Source organism: Sorex araneus, chromosome 7 (genome assembly GCF_027595985.1).
Source record: "Sorex araneus isolate mSorAra2 chromosome 7, mSorAra2.pri, whole genome shotgun sequence".
NCBI classification, from domain to species: Eukaryota; Metazoa; Chordata; class Mammalia; order Eulipotyphla; family Soricidae; genus Sorex; species Sorex araneus.
Genome location: NC_073308.1, coordinates 46,479,742 through 46,505,588, shown reverse-complemented (window position 1 = coordinate 46,505,588; position 25,847 = coordinate 46,479,742). Strand labels below are relative to the sequence as shown.

General features: G+C 39.4%; 1 protein-coding gene across 1 annotated transcript in view; it reads left to right on the top strand.

Annotated features, from left to right (window-relative positions):
* EBF2 (EBF transcription factor 2) overlaps positions 1–25,847 on the top strand; it is a 209,546-nt gene that overhangs the window by 125,974 nt on the left and 57,725 nt on the right. Inside the window, exon 7 of the mRNA XM_004619144.2 lies at positions 18,363–18,444. Within this exon, the coding sequence (XP_004619201.1) occupies positions 18,363–18,444 (82 nt within the window). The remainder of the gene's footprint in view (positions 1–18,362; positions 18,445–25,847) is intronic.

The following is a 25,847-nucleotide window of genomic DNA, read 5'->3' as shown; positions in this document are numbered from 1 at the left end:
CTGACTGCATGCTTGAGTTAGGATCTTTTTAGAAGACCTATAGGGACATGAGAGTTGACTAATAGTTTGCAACCATATTAACTGAACAAAGAAAAGACTTATTGTAATCAGCATTAATACACATGTGCATATACATATATATGTATGTACATATACACACAGAGAACAAGGGAGAGTAGAGTCATCAAAGAATGGTTGGTGCTTGCAGGTATCAATTACACTTCATAATTGCATCTGTGATTTCACAATCAAATTATAGGAATAGTTACACTTGAAAATGCATTCTCCTCTGAACTATAAGGACCTTGCAAAAATAACACCACCAATAAATTTTCTTTCTATTATGGAAATTAGAAACTGAGTATTTTCTCTCTTTCCTCATATCAACAATGAAAAGATTTGGAGCCACCAAAACCATCTGACTGAGAGACAGCTTCTCTGGCAGGAGGCTAGCACAGACTTTCAGAGAAAGCTGTTAGGTGGGGTGGGGGCTTGGCCACCAAGTGATGATGACTTGAAAAACACTTCTGATTCAGATTCATACACACACATATTCATAGACACAATCACACACATAAAAGGTACCTGATAAAATTTGCAATGATTGACAATTGACTGAAGTTGGGAATGGGAATGGACTGGGAATGGAAGGCTGGAAAATGGGAAGGTCCACCTGGGTCCCTTTTTGAAGATGCCAAGTACTCCAACCTTTAGAGTCACATGTTTCTTAATAAAAAAGGGTCTTGTGCCTGTGATGGAACTAAAACCCTGACAATCCCAGTCTCTACCTTCCTACATCACTCTGGTAACCTTTCCTGACTCCGTTTTTTGTACCCTTGTCTTTTAAAAAGTTCCTACTTGTTTATGTCAAAGAGCTAGAGAAGGACTCTGAAATTCACAGGATTTTTTAGGGATAATATTTGTTTCTAACAATCAAAATTGATTGAGTTACAAGGGAACGGTATGTCAGAATTTCTTCCAAAAGGGAATATTCTTAGGCTGGGGGGACATGGTTAACAGCAGTGTCGGCTTGCACATACGAGGCTGAGACTTGGATCCCTAAAACTGGCCGAGATCCCCAACAGGAATCCCAGACACTGTCACCGCGGGCCCTAGTGCCAGAAGTATGTGGCCCTCATTTCTCTACCTCCCCTGTGGTAACCAAGTTTGTGACGTCTGGGAGTCACTGTCACTGTCACTGTCATTGCGTTGCTCATCGATTTGCTCAAGCGGGCACCAGTAACGTTTCCATTGTGATACTTGTTGTTACTGTTTTTGGCATATAGAATACGCCACAGGTAGCTTGCCAGGCTCGGCTGTGTGGGCGAGATACTCTCGGTATCTTGCCAGGCTCTCCGAGAGGGCCAGAGGAATCGAACCCGGTCGGCCTCGTGCAAGGCGAACACCCTACCCACTGGGCTATCACCTGGGTGTCACAACAAAAAGAAAATGAAGGTAGAAAAACAGAGGGAAATAGTCTCAGAAATGGAGGTAAAAATGCTACCCACCCCCCAGATTATAGGTCCCATCCAGTTTTGTGATCACAACAGTATAAGATGCCCAGTGCAGAAGGCAGCTGGAGAGCTAGGAAAATGGGCCTCATTTTGAAACCACCGTGAAGATTATCTCCCCAAGGCCAAAACAGTTATTCCCAATGCACCCTTGAAATCAGTCTGAAAAATCATAGCTCTGCATTGAGGACCAAGTTCCTTATATTGAACAATCAAATTCCTTATTTTCTGTGCCTTTGGTATGTTTCTGAGTACCAGCGAGGCCAGTTGGAGTTAATAGGACACTCTAAATGTTACCTTGTCAACCTGCTATTCAATAGCTACGTTAAAGGTAAAGTATAGCTGTATTTATATTGTCTCGTGCCAGACTCTAATATGGCCAGAGTCAAAATTCAGGCTGAGATATCTGATTATCGAACCACAGAACTTTAAGATTAGTCATGCTAATGAAAGCCATTTGGCCCTGTTTTCTCTATGAACAAAGCTATCTGTGTTGGTTCATTTAATCTAGCATATACCTGGCAATTATTGATATTAAATTGATTTAGTGTTTCTAAAGATGTTTCAGACACCAAACACAGAACTCCCAGGTTATTTTACAGCTGAATACAGAATATGAATTCCTTCCTGATGTAATCAGCTCTCAGTTTAACCCCTAAAGTGTAAGCATTGATCCCTTCTTAACTTGGCAACTTAATTGCTCTCATCGTGCTCCCCTACTGTGTAATTTATTCTCTGGAAATAAATGGAACCCTTTGGATGGAGGGTCACCTGCATGAGCTCACAAGGGGCTCATATTTACTGAGTAGAAAGACAATTTGCTAAATGTGTCATGGTTATTTACCAGAAGGCGGACTCTATGGTAGGGACATTAACAATATCTGCTGTTTCACAGGAAAGTTCTTAAAAGGTGTTTTAAGTTTTTTTCCCAAAGCACCTAAGTAATTCTCCCAGCATCTCTCAGAGGTATTACCCAATTTCACAGGGAAGAGATGTGAAGGAACATGGATGAGGGGTGAGAGTAGGCAAGTGAAACCCGAGAGGTGAAAATATTGTCCATATTAAAGACAGTAATTGAATATGAACTCCTTACTCCTAAGTTTTTTCCTCTGGGTCACTCTGCCTCCTATGTTACATTATCAGTATTAACATAAACACGGGAGATTAATTTTATAGATCACATGAAAGGCTGATGACATTTATCATTACTTTTCAATGAGTCATCTCATTAGGCAGAGGGTAAACATTCAGTCCAGGTTATAATAGTTGAGTTGAGAATGAAATTAATACACTAACTGCTCTATTGCTTTTTTAAAAAATAGTATGACAGCAGTTACCCCTTATTTGTGGGTTCCCTAGTGGATGCCTGAAAGTATGGATAGTGCCAAGTCCTACAGGGACTGTTTCTTTCTATATAAAAATGTATAATAAAATTTAATTTATAAATTAGGCATAGCAAAAGAGCAACAACAAAAGTAAATAATACAAGAGAACAATTATAAACACACTGCAAAAATTTTTAATGTGGTTTTTCTTTGTCTCTCAAATATCTTACTATATGTGATATTTTTGAGGCCATGGTTAACCACACATAACTGAAACCATGTAAAGCAAAATTGTGGATGGGGATGGAGATGTGCTATTGTATAAAAGATAACATGCCTAGCTTTCATCAAGAGGGGCTTTGTTATTATAATCTTGGTCAACATCAAGATAGAATACATATTAAATAATAAATTTAGAATATTAGGGCAAACTGTGAAGGATTATAAACTGGACTTTACTGAGATTTTCATCTGACATATATGACACAAAAGTAATAATGCCCTCTTCACCCTCATCCTGTGATCCTAGATGATGAAGTAAGGAGATGGGGACACATTTTGATCAGTTTAGAACCTGGATTATCAGAAAATAAACCAATCTTAAAACAGTCGTGTTACTGAGAGTGGTAAAATAACTTTCTTCTAATCTTAAAAAACAAAGAACTTTAGACATAAATAGATACCTATCTAGCTGTTAGTTGGGTCTGGTTCTGTTGTGATCATTTTGGCAATTTGATAGGGGGGGGAAATGGGCCTAATTTTTCAGGTTTTGTCTTTTTTTTTTTTTTTTTTTGCTTTTTGGGTCACACCCCGCGATGCACAGGGGTTACTCCTGGCTCATGCACTCAGGAATTACTCCTGGCGGTGCTCAGGGGACCGTATGGGATGCTGGGAATGAAACTCGGGTTGGCCGAGTGAGTGCTACCCACTGTGCTATCGCTCTAGCCCCAGGTTTTGTCATGTTTTAAGGCAAGAATCTACCAGGAGGAATAGTCAAATTATTACTTCAATTCGGGTGGAATGAGCAGCTAATTAAAATCAGATTTCCTGCATTGGACACGATGATTCCCTGAGAAGCTGCCGGGACAGAGACACCTCTGGACCACTTCCGGGGGGAGTGGGGCGATCAGCCTAGCCCTGGGTTTGCACGTGACGCCTGCTGTTCTGGTCTGCAGAGCAAAGTGGGCGGACAGAGCTGCCTTTCTCCCAGTGTGGTTGTGCGGCCTTCTCTGCAGCCTCCCCAGGGAGCTATGGCCATCGCTTTCCCATGCTCCTGGACCTGGTCCTGCTCCTTGCTTGCTTCCTCAAATCCTGGTAGTTCCCTGAGAAAGTAGAACAGATTTTGTGGCCTGAGTGAAGGGCTGAGATGTTTTACTTCCAGGTCAGCTGCTGACTCCCTGAGGGAAGTTGTTTTTTTTTTTTTTTGGTATGACTGTGTTTCATTCTCCACTGTAAAAGAAGAAACCACAAACCTAACTCTAAACACCAGAGTGGGGGGCATATTTGGGTCAAATGGAGTCTCTGGGTTTTGAAAATTATTTGCTATTGAGCATGTTGATTATCCAGACCTTTCTTAGTCCCCACGAGATTAAAATTTTAGTCATTTATTTCTTTGCTGCATTCCAAAAAGAACTTGTTCATTTGACTTATCAACACTCCTTTCAACAGTAATTTTGAGGGCCAAAATGGTATTAAAAATCTCAACTGAGCTTTGATTACTAGTCACAACTCTGTGTGTGTGTGTGTGTGTGTGTGTGAGAGAGAGAGAGAGAGAGAGAGAGAGAGAGAGAGAGAGAGAGAGACAGAGACAGAGACAGAGACAGAGACAGAGAAAGAGACAGAGAGACTGAGAAACATAGTGACAGAGAGACAGAGAGATGTGGTGGGGGGGAGAGAGAGAGGTGGAGGGGGGTGTGGAGTATTCCTCTGTCTTTTAGGTATGTGGAGTGTATGCTAAAGAAATAATGATGTTTATCTTGGAGAAGGAAAATGAATGATTGAAGTAATTTAAAATATAGGATCTTTGTAGATATAAAAATATTCCCACAATCTTTTTCTCAAGAAATGTCTTCTTTATTTAAGTCATCCTGATTGTATGGTTTCAAGTGAATCTACTGCATAGACACATTTTTTACCACACCTGGCTTTAAGAATAAATATCACTTAATGGTGGGCAGAAATCAGTATCTAAGAGGAGTTCTCATCTTTAACAATAGTCTGGACTTATAAAACACAGTGTAACATAAAACTGGGTTAAAAAAGGAAAAAAACCTGTTCTTAGTTTGTAAATTATTTGGAAAGCCAGAGTAGTGAGCTAGGCCCTGTCCAGGAGTTTTGAAGCCTTAAAATGAACTCAGGATTTGTTGTAAATAAACTGGAGTTGACTTTGGGAATCACATTAACATGCGGCATATCCATCCCTCAACCTAAGGGGAGAGAACCTAGTAACTCAAATGGGGTGGGTTTTATGCCTAGCACCCCGTTTTGAAATAAAAATGGGTGTTTCTCCTGGTTCTAGTAATCCAGCATACGTGTGAGCAGAAATATAGTCCAGTGTGGAAAAGAAATATTAGAAAGAAAGAGGGGTTCTGGTTAGCTACTCCTCGAAAAGGAAAATCTTACTAGCTGGTGATCTTTGTGGGATGTGCAGAGTTAGTGCAAAATTCAGTGATGGTACAGAGACTAAAGCAAAATAGAACAGATAAAAATCTCTTAATGACATATAAAAGAAAGAGATTTAAGAGTTTTGAATCGGAGTCCTGTAGCATCAACAGAAATCAACAAAGTTTAAATTAAAAAAAAATAAACCCAGTCAGAAATAATGACGGATTTCTACACTTCATATTTGGTTGATATTAGACTAATGTAATCATGGTCTGCTAAACTGACAATCCTCTGGAATATTATTAGCTTTATCTGATTGACTTTTGTATCAAATACTTGACCTGATTTTTGTCCTACTTTCTCTTTCCTATCATCTAGGTTTAGTTTAGTTCTTTGTTTAAGAAGAAAAAAAGTTAAAAAATTTCTAATGAAAGCCATGGTCTGTACTATAAGTAATGTAAGAAACTCTGTTTTTGTTAAGAGAGAGACAGAATATTGAAATACCTGGTTTTATATTTTTATGTGGTTTTGGCAAATGCAGTTTGAAAGTGGCTAATATGATACCCGACCTGGTGTTAATAGCCAATGATAATTCCATATGTACCACCTGCTACCTGTCAGGTTACACATTCTTTCTTTTTTTCCTCCTTTGGCATGAAGGTTACATTAACTCTGACTGTGGTTCTTCATGACTGGAGTGCAGGAAAGCCATCATATTTTTCAAATAAAATGGAGCTTTTGATAATTTCTTTAGCCATTCGTTCTTCCCACTTCACCTCCCACAAGTTTGATATCACCCTGGGAGAGCACAACACATCATCCTGAATTTGGGAACTGGGAAAAGAAGAAAGGAAAGAAACAGGGAAAGAGAGAATGAATCACAAGATGAAATGAAAAGTGATGTTCATGGGGGAAAATCCTCCTGCCAAAAAGTAAAATTAGAGAAATTTCCTGGAATGTATATGCAGGAGGAAAAAATGTGGTTTTATTAACAAATTGCTTCACACCTTAACATTTAAACGCCATCAAGGTTTTTTCCTCTCTATATCCCAATTTTATCTAGACTCCAAATCTTGGTCAGGAATTTCTCAGAAGCAAACTCTGTTATGAATACAAATTTTGAAATAGGGTAGACAAAGTTGACGATACTATCTAAAAAACAAATCCCAAGCTTAAACCCAAAGCAGATCGATCACTTGCCTGTCAATATGTGGAACTTGACTGGACACACACTTAAACCCTAGACTGTGCTCCAGATAATATTTGGAGTGCTCAGTACAACCCTTTCTGGAAGATGAGGGATATTTTTTCAACTCAGAGTTTAACCATTAACCACTTTCTTTTTTTGGTCAGAAAAACAGACCCAAACTGTGTTCCCAATTACAGCATAGGAACTAGTTTCCTATCAGAACCATTCAAAATGAGATACAGGGGGTCTGAAAGACAAGCACAAAACATTAAAAGGATTTTTTTTTGAGAGGTGAAGGTATTATTAACCATTTCTGTTACTACTTGTATATGTGTTTTTTTTTAAGAAAGCAGTTTAGTTGCTTATTAATATTATTATTCCAGCTGTTATATTTCTTCTGAGTAACTTGGAAAGGCACATAGCACTCCATTTCTTTTAGGCTTTTAAAAATCTCCCTGAACCATTTAATATTTTCAGATGGCAAAGGCTGTGGGTTGGCTCAGAAGAACTGTCCAAATGTCTTATGTTTTGAAAGTGTCCAAGTAATAACATTGCTTTGATTGCAGTTTCTTCCAGGTGCCTTTGCAATATTTTCTCACTCTGGTAGTTATTTAATCAGTGCAAAAAAGGCTTCATGAGGTAGCTGTCCTGGGTTCTCCTTCCATGAAAGATGAAGAGAAGCTGAAGGGAAATGCCTTTTAGGACAGAAGGAGAAGCTGCCTTGGTTTGGACCCCTGGCACCTGTTCTAGGTGTGACTTTGAATGGTAGTGTTAAGTGCTAGAGCTCTTCCAAACTCTCTGCTGAACTCCCAAGTTAGCTCATGTCCTGGATGCTTCTAAAAACTGTTGGCTGAAGGAAAGTATATTTTGTATGGGGAAATCATTTCCATATTCCAGAAGTACCTATTGTGCAGTTTCTTTAAAACACTGAACGCCAGTGATACAGGCAAGCATATTTTGAGTGGCTCCATCCTTATGACCTAACACCCTTTTTAGCTTCTGCTCTTAGTGATTTAACTGAGTGGAAAAACTAAGGAGGTTTCTATGTTCTCTCGAATTTTATTTCTGTTCTCTTTGAAGCTTTCATAACTGCCCCTGCCAGGTTTTGCTTTTTCCCACTTGGTCTTTCTGGATCTGATTTCATTTTGAATGGCTATTGATGAAGTTTGCCTTGACCTTCCTGATTTCCCTCCTACTCTATCTTTTCTGTTATGTCCTGCCCCTTCTGGACCTGGAACAGTCCTGATCCTGACTTTCTTTTTAGGTCAAAATCAAGCTTCATGCTTGATTGTAAAACTATGTCGTTTCACATTTTCAAGCACGCAGACGTATACCATTTCTTTGCAACTCTACTCTTCAGCATTAAAGAGGGGCCCTTCATTGTAATCATTACTGAATGGATACAGTACTAATGGAACTTAATTGTTTCCACTAGATGGATCTCGGTGTTTTTGGCAGCCAAAATGAAAATGATTCCAAATACCATCAAAGGGGCTTATAAGCACCCAGCATGCACAGAGTGTTTTGATATACAGTGGAGTGTTAATATCATTATCTCTCCTAATACAACATACGGTTACTTTAATCCTCTCCCGCCTCTGTGATCTTGGAAGATCCGACGGATAGAAGGCGAAGAATAAAACACTATATACAAGGAAACAAAAGGAGAATTAGTCCCCATCCTCTGAATGTGATTTTTTTGATTGTTTGAATGTTGCCTTCAAATATGTACCTTTATCAATACTGACTTCTGTATCTTCCACGCTAGTTTGAGTTTGTATGCGACATCAAACATACCTTTCACACATGTTCTTTCCAGATTTTTTTTAACACTTACTTAGCAGTTTATAGAAGGAAGTGAATGATCTCCTCAAGCTGCTTACAAATTAAAAAAAAATCTGTGCTTATTAATTATGCAGGATTAGTCTAATTATAATTCAGCAAATTAATTAGCGACAGAAGGTGTTCTGAAACATTGGAGTACATTTGCATGTTAAATGGAGAGGCTAGTCTGTAATATATGTAAATTTATGCATGGCTTCATAGTTTAATTTAAAAATTTGCAGCTGCATATGGTATGGGAGCAGGTGAAAAGTCAGTTTTAGTTTAATGATGCTAACAAACATTGGATGGTGTCCTGTCTTAGCAAGAGAATGCACTCATATCTGCTAATCTGTAATTCTGTCATAAGAATATAACATTACATAGATGCTCAAACTCAAGGTCATTAGTGAATGGACCCATAGGTGTAAGAGGTTTGAGGCTGAAAACTGTTGAGGAAAAAGTGATGATAGGAGAATCCCCAACTCTGCACTTGGTTTGCCACTTAATCCAATTTTAAATATTTAGTAGGTGGGCCTTAGTTTCAGGAACATAAACTAAGCCTGTGTACAGTAGGGTATCGTTTTGTCTGACTGGTATCTATTCTGGCAGGTGTAAAATAGTTGTCCAACCTTGATTCCCTTTCCAAATATTCACATTTGCACTTCATTTCAATTTCCTGGAGCCGTGGGAAAGTTATTACCGAGTTATGAATTAATGGTAGAGTAGAGAGTTTTACACATTGGCCTCAACCATCTGGCAAAACAGTAAAACCAGCCGACCAGGCAGCAGCAAAGGGCTTTTGGTGTAATTGGTGTTCACTGCTCAGCCTAGCATAGATGAGCTTCACAGGGAGGGCATTGCCACAAGAGGGGGGTGGGGAAGACCACAGGAGGGGAGACGGGGTGCCCAGGAAATAGGACAGGAAGGACCCATTATGCTGGTGACTGACTAATAACTTTGTTTCTGTCCTTAACTCAACAGTCATGACATTAGAAAGGAAAATAGATTTGTTCTCTAAACTTGAAATCTCACTAAGAAATGTTTTCTGCAGGCTGACTGTAACATGTTTTGTTTCATTTAGTCTCTCTCTCCCCCACTTCCCCTTTTCTTGAAAAGGCAGAAGGAAGGGTAAGGAAAGAGAGAATAGGGGTTAAAATGGAGAAAAGATGGAATAGTGTGCATTAACTGCAATTGCAAACATGTTCTGAGTGCTGTGTTTCATTCCAATTCAAGCTCAAAAGAGGTCAATTATTATTTTCATTATTGGTGTCACATTTTCATCTAAATCCTCAAACAAGGACTTTTCTGTAGAGATTTTTTTCTCCTACCAGCCTCATGTTGCCAAGTAATGGAATTCAGGAGAGTGAAGACATGTCTGAATATAGGATAAAAAACCCCACATATAATAACCTCAGAAGCTCATGTTATTGGTCAGAAATAAGTGGAGCAGCAAAGTTGCCTCTTGTTTTCCACCGTGGCAGTTGTTTACAGTCAGTCGCCTGCCATTTGTGCTATGGGAGGCATTCATTTCAGAAGAAATTATGAAATGGCTCTGAAATGAAGTCTATCAATACAGAGTCAGAATTAAACAGTGGGGGGAAGTCACTCCCTCCTGGTGCCTAAATGAATTCAGCAGGTCCTACTCATGAGGCAGTGTGTTTGGTAACGAAGGATCTATTGCCAAACTGAAATGTCACTTCCAGGAACTTGTAATTGGAGTGAATGCCAAATAGAAAATGATTCGATAGGGCCTGTTGCCAGTTAGAAACCCGAGTGCTTGTATGTATCACTGAAGTGTTTTGCTGGACCATAATTTACTGAAAACAATGAGGAGTGTTTTTGTTCTTTTCTTGCGATCTCTTGTGATGTATTAACATCATGTTCTTTCAACAAAATCTTTCCCCTAAAAATAATAAGAATTTCTCCAAATGAAATGCATATCAATATCAGAGAGATAAACAATGCCGAGGGAGAACCAGATTTTTTTTGGGGGAAACACACCCAGAAGCACTCAGAGCTCTGAACTCAGGGATCACACTTAGAGGGGCTCTGAGGGCCATGTGTGAGTCTGGGATCAACCCAGGTCAGCTGTGTTCAAGGAGAGCACCTTACCTGTTGTCCTATGATTCCTGCCCAAGAGAGAACCAGATTTAAATTAGTGACAACTCTCTCTAGTATATTTTTATTTGGAAAATGGATCGTATAAAAATGTGGTGGACAAGAATTGGCAACTCGATTGCCAGGTGAGGGGATGGGGGAATAAGTATGCCTCCTGAAAGACATTTGCTTTGCAAGAATAATTAATTCTTACTATCAATCTAGAAAGTCATGTTACAGTGGAAGAAATTAAAAGTCCCTAATTTCTATCATAATTATTAAGCAAACTAATAGTAATAAAATAATAATGACAGTGATCATTGTTAATATGATAACAGAAGCCCTTGACATCATGTAAAAACAGGTTGGTAGGACACTCCAAATAATTAGCACATATAGGGACTGAAATTATCCGCTGTGAAAGGAATTTAAAAGACCTTTGCTGGTCTTTTAAAACAAATTCAATCTCCTTCATTGTAGGAGAATATTCTTTGTCCCTTGGGAAAGGCTTTCAAAATTCAACTTTGGTGATTTAATTCTCAAAAAATGTTTTTTGAGATTAAACTCAGCTTCTTATGTTACACATCTGATATTTTTCTCCATAGTCATAATGAACAATCTTCTCAGCCCTTTCTCACATGTTAGACCATCTTTGGTTGTTGAGATTCCTTGTTTTTTGAATATCTACTAGAAAAGTTTATTTTCTTCTGCACACGCCAGAATAGCCTTAGAATTTCTAGAGAATGCAACCCCTGATTAAGATGATAGACATCTATTTATTTTCTTGCTTTGTTTGGTAATATCAAGAATAACTGCATTCTCATTTGCAGACAGTAAATGAAGGATGTAACATGAACCCCAAGACACTGATACTCTGAAGCAGAGTTGGTTGGTGATATTTTCACATTTTTTTCTTAAAAAAGGTGGCCGCTCTCCCACTAGAGCAATGTTATGCTAAGAATCAGAGGAACCTGAATTCCACTTCTAGTTTTTCCACATACTACTACTTAGTTGATCATAGGTAAATAATCCAACCTTTCTAAGTCTTATTTATATCTACTATAATATGAGAATGTGAATTCCCCAACACATCCTCAAATGGATGGATTAAATGAAACCATACATGGTAAATAATAGGAATCAATCACTCTACGTTATTATTCTTATTATCATTGAAATCAGTTAGAAAGAGAGATTGAGTGTATTAGAACTAAGGTAATTAATTGTTTAGAAAATTTCTTTACATTTCAAATTTTCAGATTTGACATGGCCTACTACTGGGATACTTTACCATAGCTTTAGTAGTACAGAATTCATATTCTCTGTACTTATTACTTACAATTTTAAAAGGTTGTTAAAGTTACATGGAAAACAAGCTGGAAAAAAATGAATATTTCATTAAAGCTTCCAGAAGTCAGTTAGTCATGATTATTAAATTATCTTCCTTTTCAATGGATCTTCTTGGGTCTTGGGACTGGTAGTCATTTCAATCAAGAATCAGGCTTTCTCATAAGTCTTCTTGGCAAGTTTTAAGTATGTAGCAAGGGCCAATTGGGTATTTGACCTGGGAGATCAAAGAATCTTTTGGTGAATCCTCACAAGATCCTGAGAGTCCCAGGGTCCTTTGTAATCTGGGCTAACACCTCAAAAATAAAGATATGTATCAAGGGCACATTTTTCTTCAGACCAAATTTGAGACCTACCTCTTGCCTTTAACCTTACTTGGATTGTCTGGTTTTGAATTCCGTTGGAAGTTTTTAGGGGAAGAAAATGTGTTTCCTATTGTTGAAAGAGTCAGAGAGGATATTAATGTTAAGTCCTAGATTAAAAAATGGAACATTATTGTCATATTTTTCACTGGTTTGAAGTGGAAACCACTTATTCAGAGCTTTCCTCACATACAAAGCAGAACAAGGTTCCATGTAATCATTCTCAGTTTGAGAAAATGAAATCATGGGTGTGTCTGTGTAGCACCACCCTTCACTCTGTTCTGTCTCCCAAAAGACAGATGCCTCCAGAAGGTCCTGGGAGAAGAGAGACAACTTCCTTTATATTTCAAATATTATTTTCAGCATTTTCCAGAAACATTATGAGTATTTTCAGAGGAAGAAGTGATCTTATTTTCAGAACACAGAAGCAGTAGAAGTCAATTATATTTTAATTTATTGGACTCTGAGAAAGGAGGGTTAGCAGTTAATCCAGATAAAATGCATCTTCCTCAAAAATCAATGGACATAGACCTTTAAGAACCTACGTGGTTTGTGAGGCTGTATCAACTCTATATATGCATAGTTTTAATGACCCAGTCTGCTAATTTTAATGATTCAGCCTGCTAATGTAGTGTGTGTGTGAGAGAGAGAAAGAGAGAGAGAGAGAAGAGAGAGAGAGAGAGAGAGAGAGAGAGAGAGAGAGAGAGAGAGAGAGAATCTCCATTATTGGTGTTTGTAGAGAGTAGTGAAATAGCAGTTCCATAATAATAACATGGATCCTCATTATTATAAAAGTTGTTTCTCAGGTTGGAAGAAGTACATTGATTTGAAACTAAATTTTGAAGTGAAAAGTATTTTACATATTCGTCTGCGGAGAGCTAAGGCTCTGTTATTGGTGCCAAGTTTATATATTTTTTGGTATTTATCCCTGTCTAATACATGAAATGAGTATTTGTGCCTCCACTGTGCTTTCCTAAAATTTTTTTTGTATTAATTTTTTTAACAAGGCATTAGGTCTTGTATTTCAAATTGGTGGCAAATTCAAACACTCTTCCATATGCCTGGAGAAATATTATTCCAGGTTTTGTAATAGGCTGTTAGTTAGAATCCTAGAACCTGGCACTAATATCCAAAGTCATTGCCCTTATGGTGATATAAAGATTCTCAATTGCCTACTCTTAGGAGTTGACCACAGTGCCACGCCCTATTTATGCATCTACTTAGAATCTCAGTGTCTGGTTGGGATGGGCTTGAGAGAATGAATAGTTCATTTTATTTTTGAAGTATATCAAGTGTTCTTGTACTCCAGAGATTGAAAATAGCGAGGGAGATATTTTGGGGTTCTAATCACCTTGTATCTTTATTAGATAATATTCGAGTCTCCAGACTCATTTCAGAATCTGAAGAAGCATGTTTTAAATAGTGTGGTTTTACACTTCATGGGGCAAGAACTTTATCCTGTTTGCCACTCTGAACTTTGTAACATATAATAAATGCTTAGTATCTACTATCAAAAAATAAATCAATGAATTCATCTGGGGGAACAGTACTAAGTATCTACTTCCATATTTGAACGGATATTTTTCATGGGGAATACTAAAGCCCTCTCGGTCTCGCAGAAACTAAATTTCTTCACTTATTTTTGTTCCTTTTCTGACTGTTTCCTAAGGTTTTTGTTTAAAAAATAGCCCATTTGAGATACAATCTTAATATGTAAAGTTCACCTGTTCAAAGTGTAAAATCCAGGGGCTAGAGTGATAATACAGCGGGTAGGGTGTTTGCCTTGCACACAGTCGACCGGGGTTTGATTCCCTTATGGTCCCCTGAGCACTGCCAGGGATAATTCCTGAGTGTAGAGCCAGAAGTGACCCCTGTGCATCACCAGGTGTGATCCCAAAAAGCAAAAAAAAAAAAAGTGTAAAATCCAGCTTTTTTTTTGTATAGTCATAGTTAAATAACCACAGCCACCACCACTCCCACCACAATCTAATCAGAAAATCAGTTGGAGCGTGCTTCCCAGGAAAACCTAGGTGAAAGTCCTTGTTTCTGCCACTTACAAGCTGCGCAACCTTGGATGGGTTTCTTAAATACTTGGTGCCTTAGTTTTCTCTCTGTGAAATGATTCATCCTGTGAGAAATAAGCGAGGCATTGTATATCAAGCACATAGCCATCTTTCAGAGCAAAGCAGAGGATACTTTTAGCAACCCTTCTTTCCCTCCCCTTTCTGACCCTCAAACCCTTCAGCTGCTGGGCCACACAGGTTGGGGAGCAGGGACAGAGATGGCTCGGGTCTGTGAAATTCGTAAACTGCCTCGCCTGCCTTAGAAGCATAGAAACGGGATCTGAAGGAAACGGTCCATCTTCTTAACAATGAGTCCATCAACCCTGGGGTACCACCAACTCTGACCAAAGCATCAGATAGGATGCCCCATTTTCTACCACTCAGCTGTCCTTGATTTTCCCACCTGAATCTCGGACAGCCTCCCTTAGCCCCCTCCATTTGAACATCAATAAATCGTGGTCATTTTTACCTCAAAGTTTCTTTCCTTTAGTGTAGCAATGTAGCCTTTTCTGGTGGTCTTCAACTCTGTACATTTTTCCTTTGCTATCATAGAATGTTGGAAAGAGCTTTAGAGATAAACCAGTGAAATATTTCTCTTAAAGGTTGAAGAGATCAAGGCCTAGAGAAATGAGAAAACTTGGTTAGTTGGGGGCAGATCAAAACCTGCACAGCATCAGCATTTAATAAATACTTGTGGGGTGAAGGAATGTCTTTCGGTACATTATATTGCCTCAGTTGGCCTAAGAACCAGACGAAAATCTGATGACTTAAGATCACATCCTGACCTTACCTCTGTGTTCCTCCTTATAAACAAGGATACACCAATAGTTCTTAGTGTCCAGTCTCCAGGGATGAGATCAGCAGTCTTACACTAACTAGTTGCACTATTTATACCCTCAACATTTTGGCAAACAACACTTCGGAGAAAGGGGAGAAATAACAAGAGCCATCCTGAAGAGAATCTGCACGTTTGGTCTGAATCTTGTCATTCATTTTGATTTCCCATTTTGGAGTGAAGAGAGCTGATATTTTCCAGGCGGCTCTGGCTTCGGAGGGATCTAGTCCCAGGAGCTTTGTTCTCTGCAAGTTACTTGGTGGTTAATGGACAGTAGGGTTAGGACCGGGTTCTGTACCAAGACCCTAAGCATGAGAAGTGTATAGAATGGAGAGGAAGAAAATTAAGGAACACTGGAAATGCCAGAAAACTCCAGAATTCGTTTAATTTGTAGGACTGTACATAAGCTCCTCCTCCCTCCCCCCATATTCAACGCTGGTGTTAGCCCTTTTAGAAGTAGCGATGTCTTCTTTTAGAAAGTACAATATAATTTAAGAGAATTTTTTTCTCTCCCCCTTCCCCAGTGATTTCCCTCTCTCCCACCTTCTGCTTCTTTCTCTTTGTAAACAGAATGTTTTATCCTGGGTATGCAGAGGCTGTGTAGGTTATGAACTCAGCTTTGAAGCCAGCAAGAGTCAAAATGATATTTCCCATCTGAAGAACTCTTAAGGGTGCTAATTTAAAATGAAATCAAGCCTTTCAGCAGGCCCCTGTTTCCCTAAATCAATTTTAGGGAAATGATTTTATGTAAACATTTATCTCCATCTACCTCGCCATTCCTATAATAATGCCCCCCATGAACATTAATGTTTTCACCAGATATATGCTGGGGCTACGAGGCGTGTGGGAAGGGAGGTAGACAGCTCGGAGAGCAGTCTAAGGATCCCAGTTGTGACCTAACTTTCCCCAAACCCAAGCATTCATCAGGGAGGAAGAAAGCAGTTGATCTGATTTTAATCGGGCAAAAGATGGATGTTCACAGGGGAAGGTGTCGGGATGGGGCTGTGGGGGTTATTATTTGGAAAGAAAGTTGAGGGAGGAGGAACCAAGGGCAAGTGCGCCTGTGATCCTATGTGGTTTGAGATGGCAAGCAAGTGTCCCGCTTCCAACAGAGAATGTTGGAATTCAGATCAATCTTTTCTTAAATAAAAGCAGCTCTTTTTTTGAGGAGGCACTTGAATTGCTCTGGGCAGACATTGCAGGGCACTTGAGAAAGCAGAAGCAGGGTGTAAATTTGAAGACTGCCTGAAGCCGAGTGGATGGACCGGGTTCACCACCCCCTCCCTCCCCCATTCCCCTTGTCATCCAGAGATGCTTAAATGAAAAGCCACCTTCATAGCTTCCGAAGTGCCTCCTCACCTCCCACCCCCGAAAAGATGGAAAAAAAAAACCCAAAACAAAACAGGGGGAGGCGGACAACAGATGTTATAAAATAATGGAAAAAATATTTAGCTGTTATTTCCAAATTCACACCCAACCTTATTGATAGTTGGGGTCAGGAACACTTGGCAAAATATTTTTCGCAAATCTAGTGTAACAGAGCCGTGAATACAGAAAACATTCGGAAGAGTGCAATTCCCCTTCTCCCCTCTTTTCACCTCTACTATTTATTTTCTCATCAGTGTTTTTTTTTAAAGTGATCAACACAATTAATTGAGTGCTTGCTCCTTCTTTCTTTTGTGTGGTTGTTTAAAATTTTTTTAATAAACTGGAAATTGCAATGAAGCACTGCTGCTTTAAAATAGAATTTTTGGAGGCATTGTTGATTTCTACTTATTTTTGTTGGCAAATCTTGGGGAAAAAATGTATATCTTTTCCTTTAAAGTTCTAATTCAAGGCATGGATGTGAGAGTTCTGAAGGGACTTTGGGACTGCGGTAAAATTTCGTTGTCATAGTAACAGAAAGGGAAATAGGCCTAGCTCACCTGGGACTTTAACACTGCAAAAGCTGGATTTTTTTTTTTTAAGGAAAAGGACTCTGCAAGTGAAATAAATGAAAAACTTATTGTATTTTCAGACAAAATGCCAACATTAAATAGGAAAATGGCTGAAAAGGACACTGATGCCATTTTTCTTAGTTGATGGACTGGTCTGATGAAAAATGCTTTGCTTTTCAACTTGCACAAATGAATGATTTAGAATTTTGATTTAAAAACTAGGTCTTCCAGAAAGGTCTTCCACCCCTTTTTCTGTGCCTGTTTTACTGCGTAACTGCAGAGACCATCTGAAAGGGACATTCGAACTTGGTGTAAACCCCCAGTGGACACTGGCAAAGTCTGACTGTCTTTGGAGGGGAACAAACCATGTTCTGGTTTTCTACATAGGTTAAAAGTATCTGGCCCCTTTTGTGCAGGAAGGTGTGCATGGGAGGCTTGGAGTGTGAGAGGGCATGTGGCTCATGGGAAGGCACATGCATGAGGATATCTGGAAGCCTGGGCTAAGGCAGGGCTAAGGCAGGGCTAAGGCTGGCCGTTTTTAACCCTCCAGCAAGACATTTTTCCATGGCATGAGTCACAGATGCTTTTGAAGTCCGTCCTTCCTCCCTCCCTTCCTTCCTTCCTTCCTTCCTTCCTTCCTTCCTTCCTTCCTTCCTTCCTTCCTTCCTTCCTTCCTTCCTTCCTTCCTTCCTTCCTTCCTTCCTTCCTTCCTTCCTTCCTTCCTTCCTCCCTCCCTCCCTCCCTCTCTCCTTCCTTCCTTCCTTCCTTCCTTCCTTCCTTCCTTCCTTCCTTCCTTCCTTCCTTCCTTCCTTCCTTCCTTCCTTCCTTCCTTCCTCCCTCCCTCCCTCTCTCCTTCCTTCCTTCCTTCCTTCCTTCCTTCCTTCCTTCCTTCCTTCCTTCCTTCCTTCCTTCCTTCCTTCCTTCCTTCCTTCCTTCCTTCCTTCCTTCCTTCCTCCTTTCCTCCTTTCCTCCTTTCCTTTCTTCCTTCCCTTGCAACTTTGGGCAGGCGGCGAGTGGGTGTGCAAACCACCTTGGGAACCATTTCAGGACTCTCAACAGCCATGACTGCACAGGGGGCCAGGGACTTGGATTGAAAATATCTACATTTGCAAATTGCAAACGGTCAGTGCTCCTTCTCAGGCAGGCCTGGCTGAAATTCCCCAGACGTGAAACACAATCACTTTCAAATCACATCTAATATAATGCAGATACGTTCTCTCTTAAAAACTGTTTACTTAAAAATGTAACACGTTGCTTTCTCTTCACAGATTCTTTTTAAAATTTTTCCTCAAGTGCAATCAGAATTGTTTGAAAACAGCAGGAAACCCAAGGGACATGAGAAGATTTCAGGTAAGGCGGCCTGCACTTCTTTCCTGGTAAATAAGTCATCCTGTTTTTGTTCTCCTTTGCACTCTTTCTGCTTTCCCCCTCGTTGAAAACATTATTCACGGAGGCTGCTAACAATACGAAAGATAACTGTGGATGATACCCCTCATGCCATAGTATTAAGGGATTCTTCATTTTGCAGTGGTTAGGTCTTCTGCCTCCCCGGCCAAAGTCCCAGGAGAAGGGCACCAATCCTTGCTGGAGATTTGATTTTAAGCCCCCAGGCTGCCCTCGCACACACAGCTGCCCACAGCAGGAGCCGTGTTCTTGATATTCAGCCACCTTGGGATTTTTCAAAGCAGCTTCTCTCTGCTTTCTGCAAGCAACAGCCTCTTCCTTCCCCGTTCTGCAGATTAACTATTCAGTGGTCTCTCTCCGAGCCTTTTGGAAAGCTGCAGCCCAAACAGCCGTGGTCACTTTAAGATCTCAGCATGACAACAAGACCCACGGGACAGTGACCCAGCTGCCTGGCAGTTAAATCTGCCACCAGTTTCATCACCCTTGCCACTGATGTACTGAGGAGAGGAGCTAATAAAAACACAGAGCAAGGCAAAGTGTGTCACGTTGGAGATGAGAGGAAGTGCACCCCTCTTAAACCCCTTCCTTCATCTTTGAGGGACCCCATAGTTAATCCACCACATGGTTTTCCTGCCATGCATGTCCATTCAAAATGCAGAGTGTTCCCCTTCCTCTAGAAAATCAGATGAAACAATACAACTCTGTCTGAGATGAAAAACAAACAAACAAACAACAAACAAACAAAACCAGCCCTGGCAACAGCAAGAGATGGGGCGTAATCAGCCTCCTGTTAGTTTCAGGTGAGGAAGGGAGGGCTGGGCATTGCAGCCACACCCCTGCCAGCACAAGGAGCAGATAAAGGGGTGGACCAGGAATTTCCTGTGTGATCAAGCTTTGTCCACCAGACCACGGGTTTATAATGCTTGCAGTCATGACATGGATGTTTGGCTGTGACCTTTTTTTGGAAATTCTTAATAATTTCTAAACTGGACGCTGCTCATCGCTGCTTTGCATTGGACCTTAAAAATTTTGTAGCTGTTTGTGCTTGTCACTCAGAGAAGTTCTGCCATTTGGGAATGAAACTATGGAAGAGTTAATAAAGGCGATGTGCACACACTCATATTCCCTGTTATACTCAGGGAGTGTGTATTGGGGAGGATTCCCAAGACCAGGGCATTTTTTGTTGTTGTTGGTTACTTAGCACTGTTTTCAGCCTGCTTTTTAAGATGTTAACCTCCTCCTCCACCACAGACAGATTTTTCTCCTGCAGTGTGATGTGAGCATGAATTTAAAAAAAGAAAGAGTTTTCTTGGGTATCAAGCAGAAATATTGTGTGTACAAAACTTTACAGTATTTGATTTCCCAAACAGAAGTACAAATGCTCAACCCCAAGAGAAATGAAGTTCCCAAAAATTTCAAACTGTCTCAATGACCAAAGCTAAGCTTTTCCTTCTGAAAGAAACAAAGGTGGACAGAAGTTAGCAGTTTGGATTCTCATACTCCTTTTTCTCTACCATCAGTCCCAGCGACTTTTAAATTTGAGATTACTTTTAATAAATTTGAAGAGACTTTAGAAAAATTACTTGTCATTTTATTTATCCCAAATTTCAGACATTCCTCATTAAGCTAATGCATACTAATATTTTGTTTACTAATGCGCCCGAGTTTTCAGCAGGTTAGACTATATGTAGTAACCTCAAATAGTGGGGACATCTCAGTGTATGTATGTTGAAGTGAAATAATTTTATTTAAAGGAACTTGACAAGGGGGGTAAAGGGGAGTGAGAGAGATGAGTTCAAGAGAGAACTCGGGCATTTTCCAGTAGGGAGAGGACATTCTGTCTATTCTAAAGTGTTTGAATTTTGCAAGGCCTATGGAAAAATTATTTTAAGTTTATGGATTTCATGATAGCCTTATTTTGGGACTAGTGCTAAGGTCACTCAGCAATTATTTTGCATTTTTATTAGATAAAACTCATAACAAACCATTTACCATTTTAAACTTTTAAAATTGTGCAGTTCAGAGACTTTTAACATATTACAATGTTGTTCAGATTTCACCATTATATAATTCAAGAACACCCTATAACCCCAGAGAGAAATCCCATACTTCCCAATTTATTTCTTTTTTAGCCACTTGCAACCACCAATACACTTTCTGTCTCAATGAGTTTTTGATTCTAGTTATTCACATAAAAGTAATCAGACAAATTGTGGCTTTTGTTTCTGGCTCCTTGTATTTAACATTAGGTTTTCCAGGTTCTCTACTTTATAGCATTTATCAGTGCTTAACTACTTTTTATGACCAAATAATATTCCATTATAAAAATATACACATTTTATTTACCTATAAGCAAGTTGATGTACGTTTGGGTTGCTTTTACTTATTTTGATTATTATAAAGAGTGCTGCTATGAACATTTCTGTATAAGTTATTTTTTCATGAACATATGTTTTCAGTTCTCTTGGGTATATACCTAAGAGTAGAATTTCTGGGTCATATGGTAACTCTATCTTTAGCTTTTTGAGCAGCTGCCAAGCTGTTTTCCACAGTGGCCGCACCATTTTACATTCCCATCATTAACATATGAAGTTTCCAATTTTTCCACATCCTTGCCAACACTTGTTACATTCTGTTTTGTTTTTTGTTGTTTTGTTTCTTTTTTAAAAATCTACCCATACTGTGTGTCAAGTGCTTTCTCATAATGGTTCTGATTTGTTTCTCCCTAATGACTAATGATGTTGAATATCTTTTCTTTTTGTTTTCTTTTTGTCTTTGGGTCACATACAGCTGTGTTAAGGGATCACTTCTTATGGTGTTGGGGGACTCTTTGAGATGCCAGAGATTGAACCTAGTTTTCTTGAATACAAACCAAGCACCCTATGAGCTATCTCTGACTCAGAGTATCTTTTCATGTACTCATAGAGCATACAGTTTATTTGGCAAAATGTTCATTTAACCATTATTGAATGTATTTATTGATTTATTGGTTTGGCGGCCACACCTAGTGGTGCTCAGAGCTTACTCATAGTCCTTTAATTCAAGGATCGCTCCTGGTAGTGCTCAGGGAACCATATACTACTTTCAGAGTTTGAACCCAGGTCAACTGTATGCAAGGCAACTGCCTTACCTGCTGCACTATTTCTCTAGCCCTGGGTTATTTGTTTTTAACTGCTGAATTGTAAGTGTTCTTTATATGTCTAGATACTAGGCTCTATGATATACATGATTTTTAAATATTTTTCTCATTTTTAGTTATAATTTTGCTTTTCATATAGTTTCTATTTATTTACAACAGAATGGACATAGTATTGCATAATACAACTGATATTGTACTAATTCTATTTAAAAATATAGACTTCAAGGAAAGCTCTCTTACATGAAGAAGTCAATTACTGAGAAAAGCTTATGTGGTATAATGTTAAGTGAGAAGCTTGTATCAACTTCAAAATATGATACTAAGCCAAAGGTAGCAGATAATCATAGTGGTAGGGAGAAAGAACTGAAAGGGTGGTACTTTAGGAACTTCTGAAATGCATATCTCATTTAATGACGAATGTAATAATTTTCGTATTCTTTTTTTTCTTTTTGGGCCACATGCAGCAATGCACAGGGTTTACTCCTGGCTTTGCACTCAGGAATTACTCCTGGCAGTGCTCAGGGGACCATATGGGATCTGGGAATTGAACCCGGGTCAGCCATGTGCAAAGCAAATGCCCTGCCCTCTGTGCTATCCCTCCAGCTCCAAATGTAATAATTTTAAACCAAGTAGACAGCTGCTTCAATTCTCTACTTTTGTTATCTGATCAAAATAGAGATTTTATTCAAGGTATTACTTTTAGGAATGCTATATGAATAGAATAAAATATTAAATATTTGTAACCAAATTATGAATCCAACTAAATTATTTTCTCTTTTCTTTTTCCACTCTTTTAAAAATAATGGCAAATCAGAACTTTTCCGCTAAAATCAACTGTATGAAGACAAAACTATAATATCAAACTTTTGTTTTTAGTCTAACTCAAATTTCTTGTTAATTTATATTTAGTCCTACATATAATGGACATACAGAAATGGTTATCAAAACAGTATGTGCTTAACTGCTCAGACCCCTTTGAGAATTCTTTTTAAATGACTGTTTTAGGACTAGGAGTGATAGTAGGTAAGGCATTTGCCTTGCATGCGGCTGACCCAAGTTCAATCCCTTGTATCCCATATGGTCTCCTGAGCACCACCAGAGTTATTCCTGAGTGCAAAGCCAGAAGTAGTTCCTGAAAATCACCAGGTGTGGTCCCAAACCCAATAATAATAATAATAATAATAATAATAATAATAATAATAATAATAATAATAACAACAATAATAAATAAAATGACAGTTTTAGTCCCAAGAAAATGCTACATTCAACCAAAATATCAAGAGCTCCTGGACTTCCTGAAACATTCAGAGTTCCATCGACCCTGAATGAGACTCACCTAACTCTGGTGGCACCCTCAGTAGAAGTTAGCCATTATGATGAGACACTGTCTCCACAGGCTTGTTACCACTCTCCTAGTTACCACGTCTCTGTTCCTAGATGACCTCTGGATCCATATTCTCAAAGGTCACTCTTTGGAGGTACTGTGGACATACAGCTCTTCTTCCTGCCTGGGCATCTTCTCTGAGAAGATTAACAAGAACATGTTCACGACAGAACTCAGTACTTACTCTTCTTGGCAGTGCTGGTTTCTTCTTTGGTGCCTATGTACCATTTTTCAAAGCCTCTTTTATGCCATTGATCACACTGCCTTGCAATTATTATTTATCTCCCCAATTGACTGTGTTGCTGGGGAATAATCAATGTTTTATTTATTTATTTATTTATTTATTTACTTATTTATTTTTTATTTGGGGACCACACCTGGTGATGCTTAGGGAATACTCCTGACTATGTACTCAGGAATTACTCCTGGTGGTGCATGGGGGACCATCTGGGGTGTCAGGGATCACACCCTGTTGACCGTGAACAAGGCAAGTGATGTACTATTTCTCCAATTCCTTTTATTCATTTTTGTCTTCTTCCTAATGCCCAGCACAATTCAGGCCACACTGTAAAGCTCAGTAGTTTGTTACTAAATAAATTTTTCAGAGCAATAAAAAGTGGAAAAAGAAAGGAAGGAATGAAAAGAAAATAGGATTTCTAGTGCCCCCAAAGTATCTAAATTCATGGACCATGCATGCAGAAAATCTTTTCTGCCCTTTTTGAAATGAAACAAATAGGTAAAACATCCACATTAACAGCTCAGTGAAGGAAAGGAAGAGAAATGTATGTCTAGTTTAAGCTGACAAGCCTGTTAAGACATAATGAAGCCCATTCTTTATTCCTCTGCCTTGTGGGTGGAGAGCAGGCGATGTAAAATGCAGAAGATAATCAAGCCAAGAAAAGGAGGAGCCAGGCGTGTTGTCATTTCCCACATTCCAATTCTAAAACACAGTAGAAGTTGACAACAATTAGGGCTATTGTTGCCAAATCACTATCATAGATAAGCTGGCTGGGTCGACTCCAAGTCACAATGAAAATAGACATACACTCATTCATTTATTCACTCACCCAACTAACATTATTCAGGAAATCTTGCGAGCCAAACTCTCTCCTAGATACTAGAGGTACATTAGCAAGCAAAACATAAAATTCCCCACCCTTGGGATCTGACATTCGAGTGGGGATATGGGCAAAATAAGAGAAGAGGGATTTGCATACTTAAGCTCTGCTTCTGGATGTGACCAGCCTGAGAGCACAGGGTCCAGCCCGGTACCATTTGTCTCTTTGTGGTCCTGCTAGGACTCAGAAGTGTGGTCAAGTTTGGGTGAGGTGGGAGCTACATGAGAATAACACGTATAGATGCTATTCTCAACAGTTTTCAAGGTTCTCTAAGAGGAGACCTAGGTCTTTCCTCTCTGTCTCATCAGGGTTCTGTTCAAAACAGATATGATTGCAGTACAGGGCTGGAGTGTTTTCTAGAATGTGGCCACACTGACTTGTCTGACAGATGATTAAAGAATTTACTGTAGGCACCTTCCCACATCTCTAAGCCTCGGATAATTTTTTTGGGGGGAGGAAGGGCTGGGCTACATCTTAAGGCTACATCTTAATGATGCTCAGGGACTATTCCTGGCTCTGTGCTCTGAAGTCATCTTTGGTAGAGTTGAGGGGACCATATATGGTGCCAAGGATTCAAAACACATTCGGGTTTGTAGCCACGTGCAAGCTAAGCACGTTATCTTTGGTACTATCTCTCCAACTTCTACAATCATTTAAATAAACCACCTTTTAAAACTTTACAATTAAAATAGTGGCTGAACACCATTTTCTGAGATTTTCTGAGTGGTTTCTGACGGTTCTACCTGCCTTCCTTAAATGTTTTAGATGGAATTTACCAAAATAATCATTTTTAATTTTTGGAGTTATGCTAGGGAGGGGACGAAGGTTCATATAGAGTCTTGCCGTGTTTGCCTGAAGCCAATATGTCAAGGGTATATAGATGGGTACATCAGTTTTCAGTGAAATATAAGCCATCTCAGGGTTCAAACTGGGAAAGAAATCAGCACTTAGTTGATTTCTTTTTGTTTATAGGGATCTGCACAGCCCCCTGAGATAGGCCTGGTGCTAGATGGGTACCTTGAGAAAGGTACGGAGTGGCTGAAGAAAAGAGTTGGCACTGGTTTGGGTGGATACATCTGGGAGGTCAGTCAGAACTCCAAGAAAGAGAGAAAAACATGTCATGGTGGGAAAGAGAAATAAAAACCTCATTGATCTCCTCTATGGGAATGAGGGAAGCGATTGAGCCTGGGCTTGACAGTCTGACATAGTTGCGGTAGTTGAGGACGTGAGAGGCCTACAGTCTGTGAGTGCCACATGCCGGATGCAACAACTGCTTGGGAATTATGAGGAAATTAACATTGATGACAAAGACATCTAGTTCACCAGGTGGACATTAGCCATTAGTCTGTTTGACTAAACGATACAAGAGCAAAGGGCAGGGCTACTCATGTCTTGGAGCAGGGCCAAGATCCATCCAACAACCCCTTATGATTTTTTTTTAAACCCCCAGCTCTTATATAAAACTTTTTAATGGCACCACCATCTATTTTCCTTAAATAAAAAATGTTGAATGTTTCTCTCACACCCGTTGAGGGAAGTGAGAGTTTAAATGAACTCCAAATGGTAAAAATTTAATACAGCTCCAGCTGCCTGCAGGTTTCTTCAGTTCAAATCTTTTAGTTCAAGAGCTAGTCCAGCTGCTCTGTGATCTCATCCACCATTTGAAGGTTTCTGTGCTACCGAGCAGTGATTTTAAAGTGCCTAATGA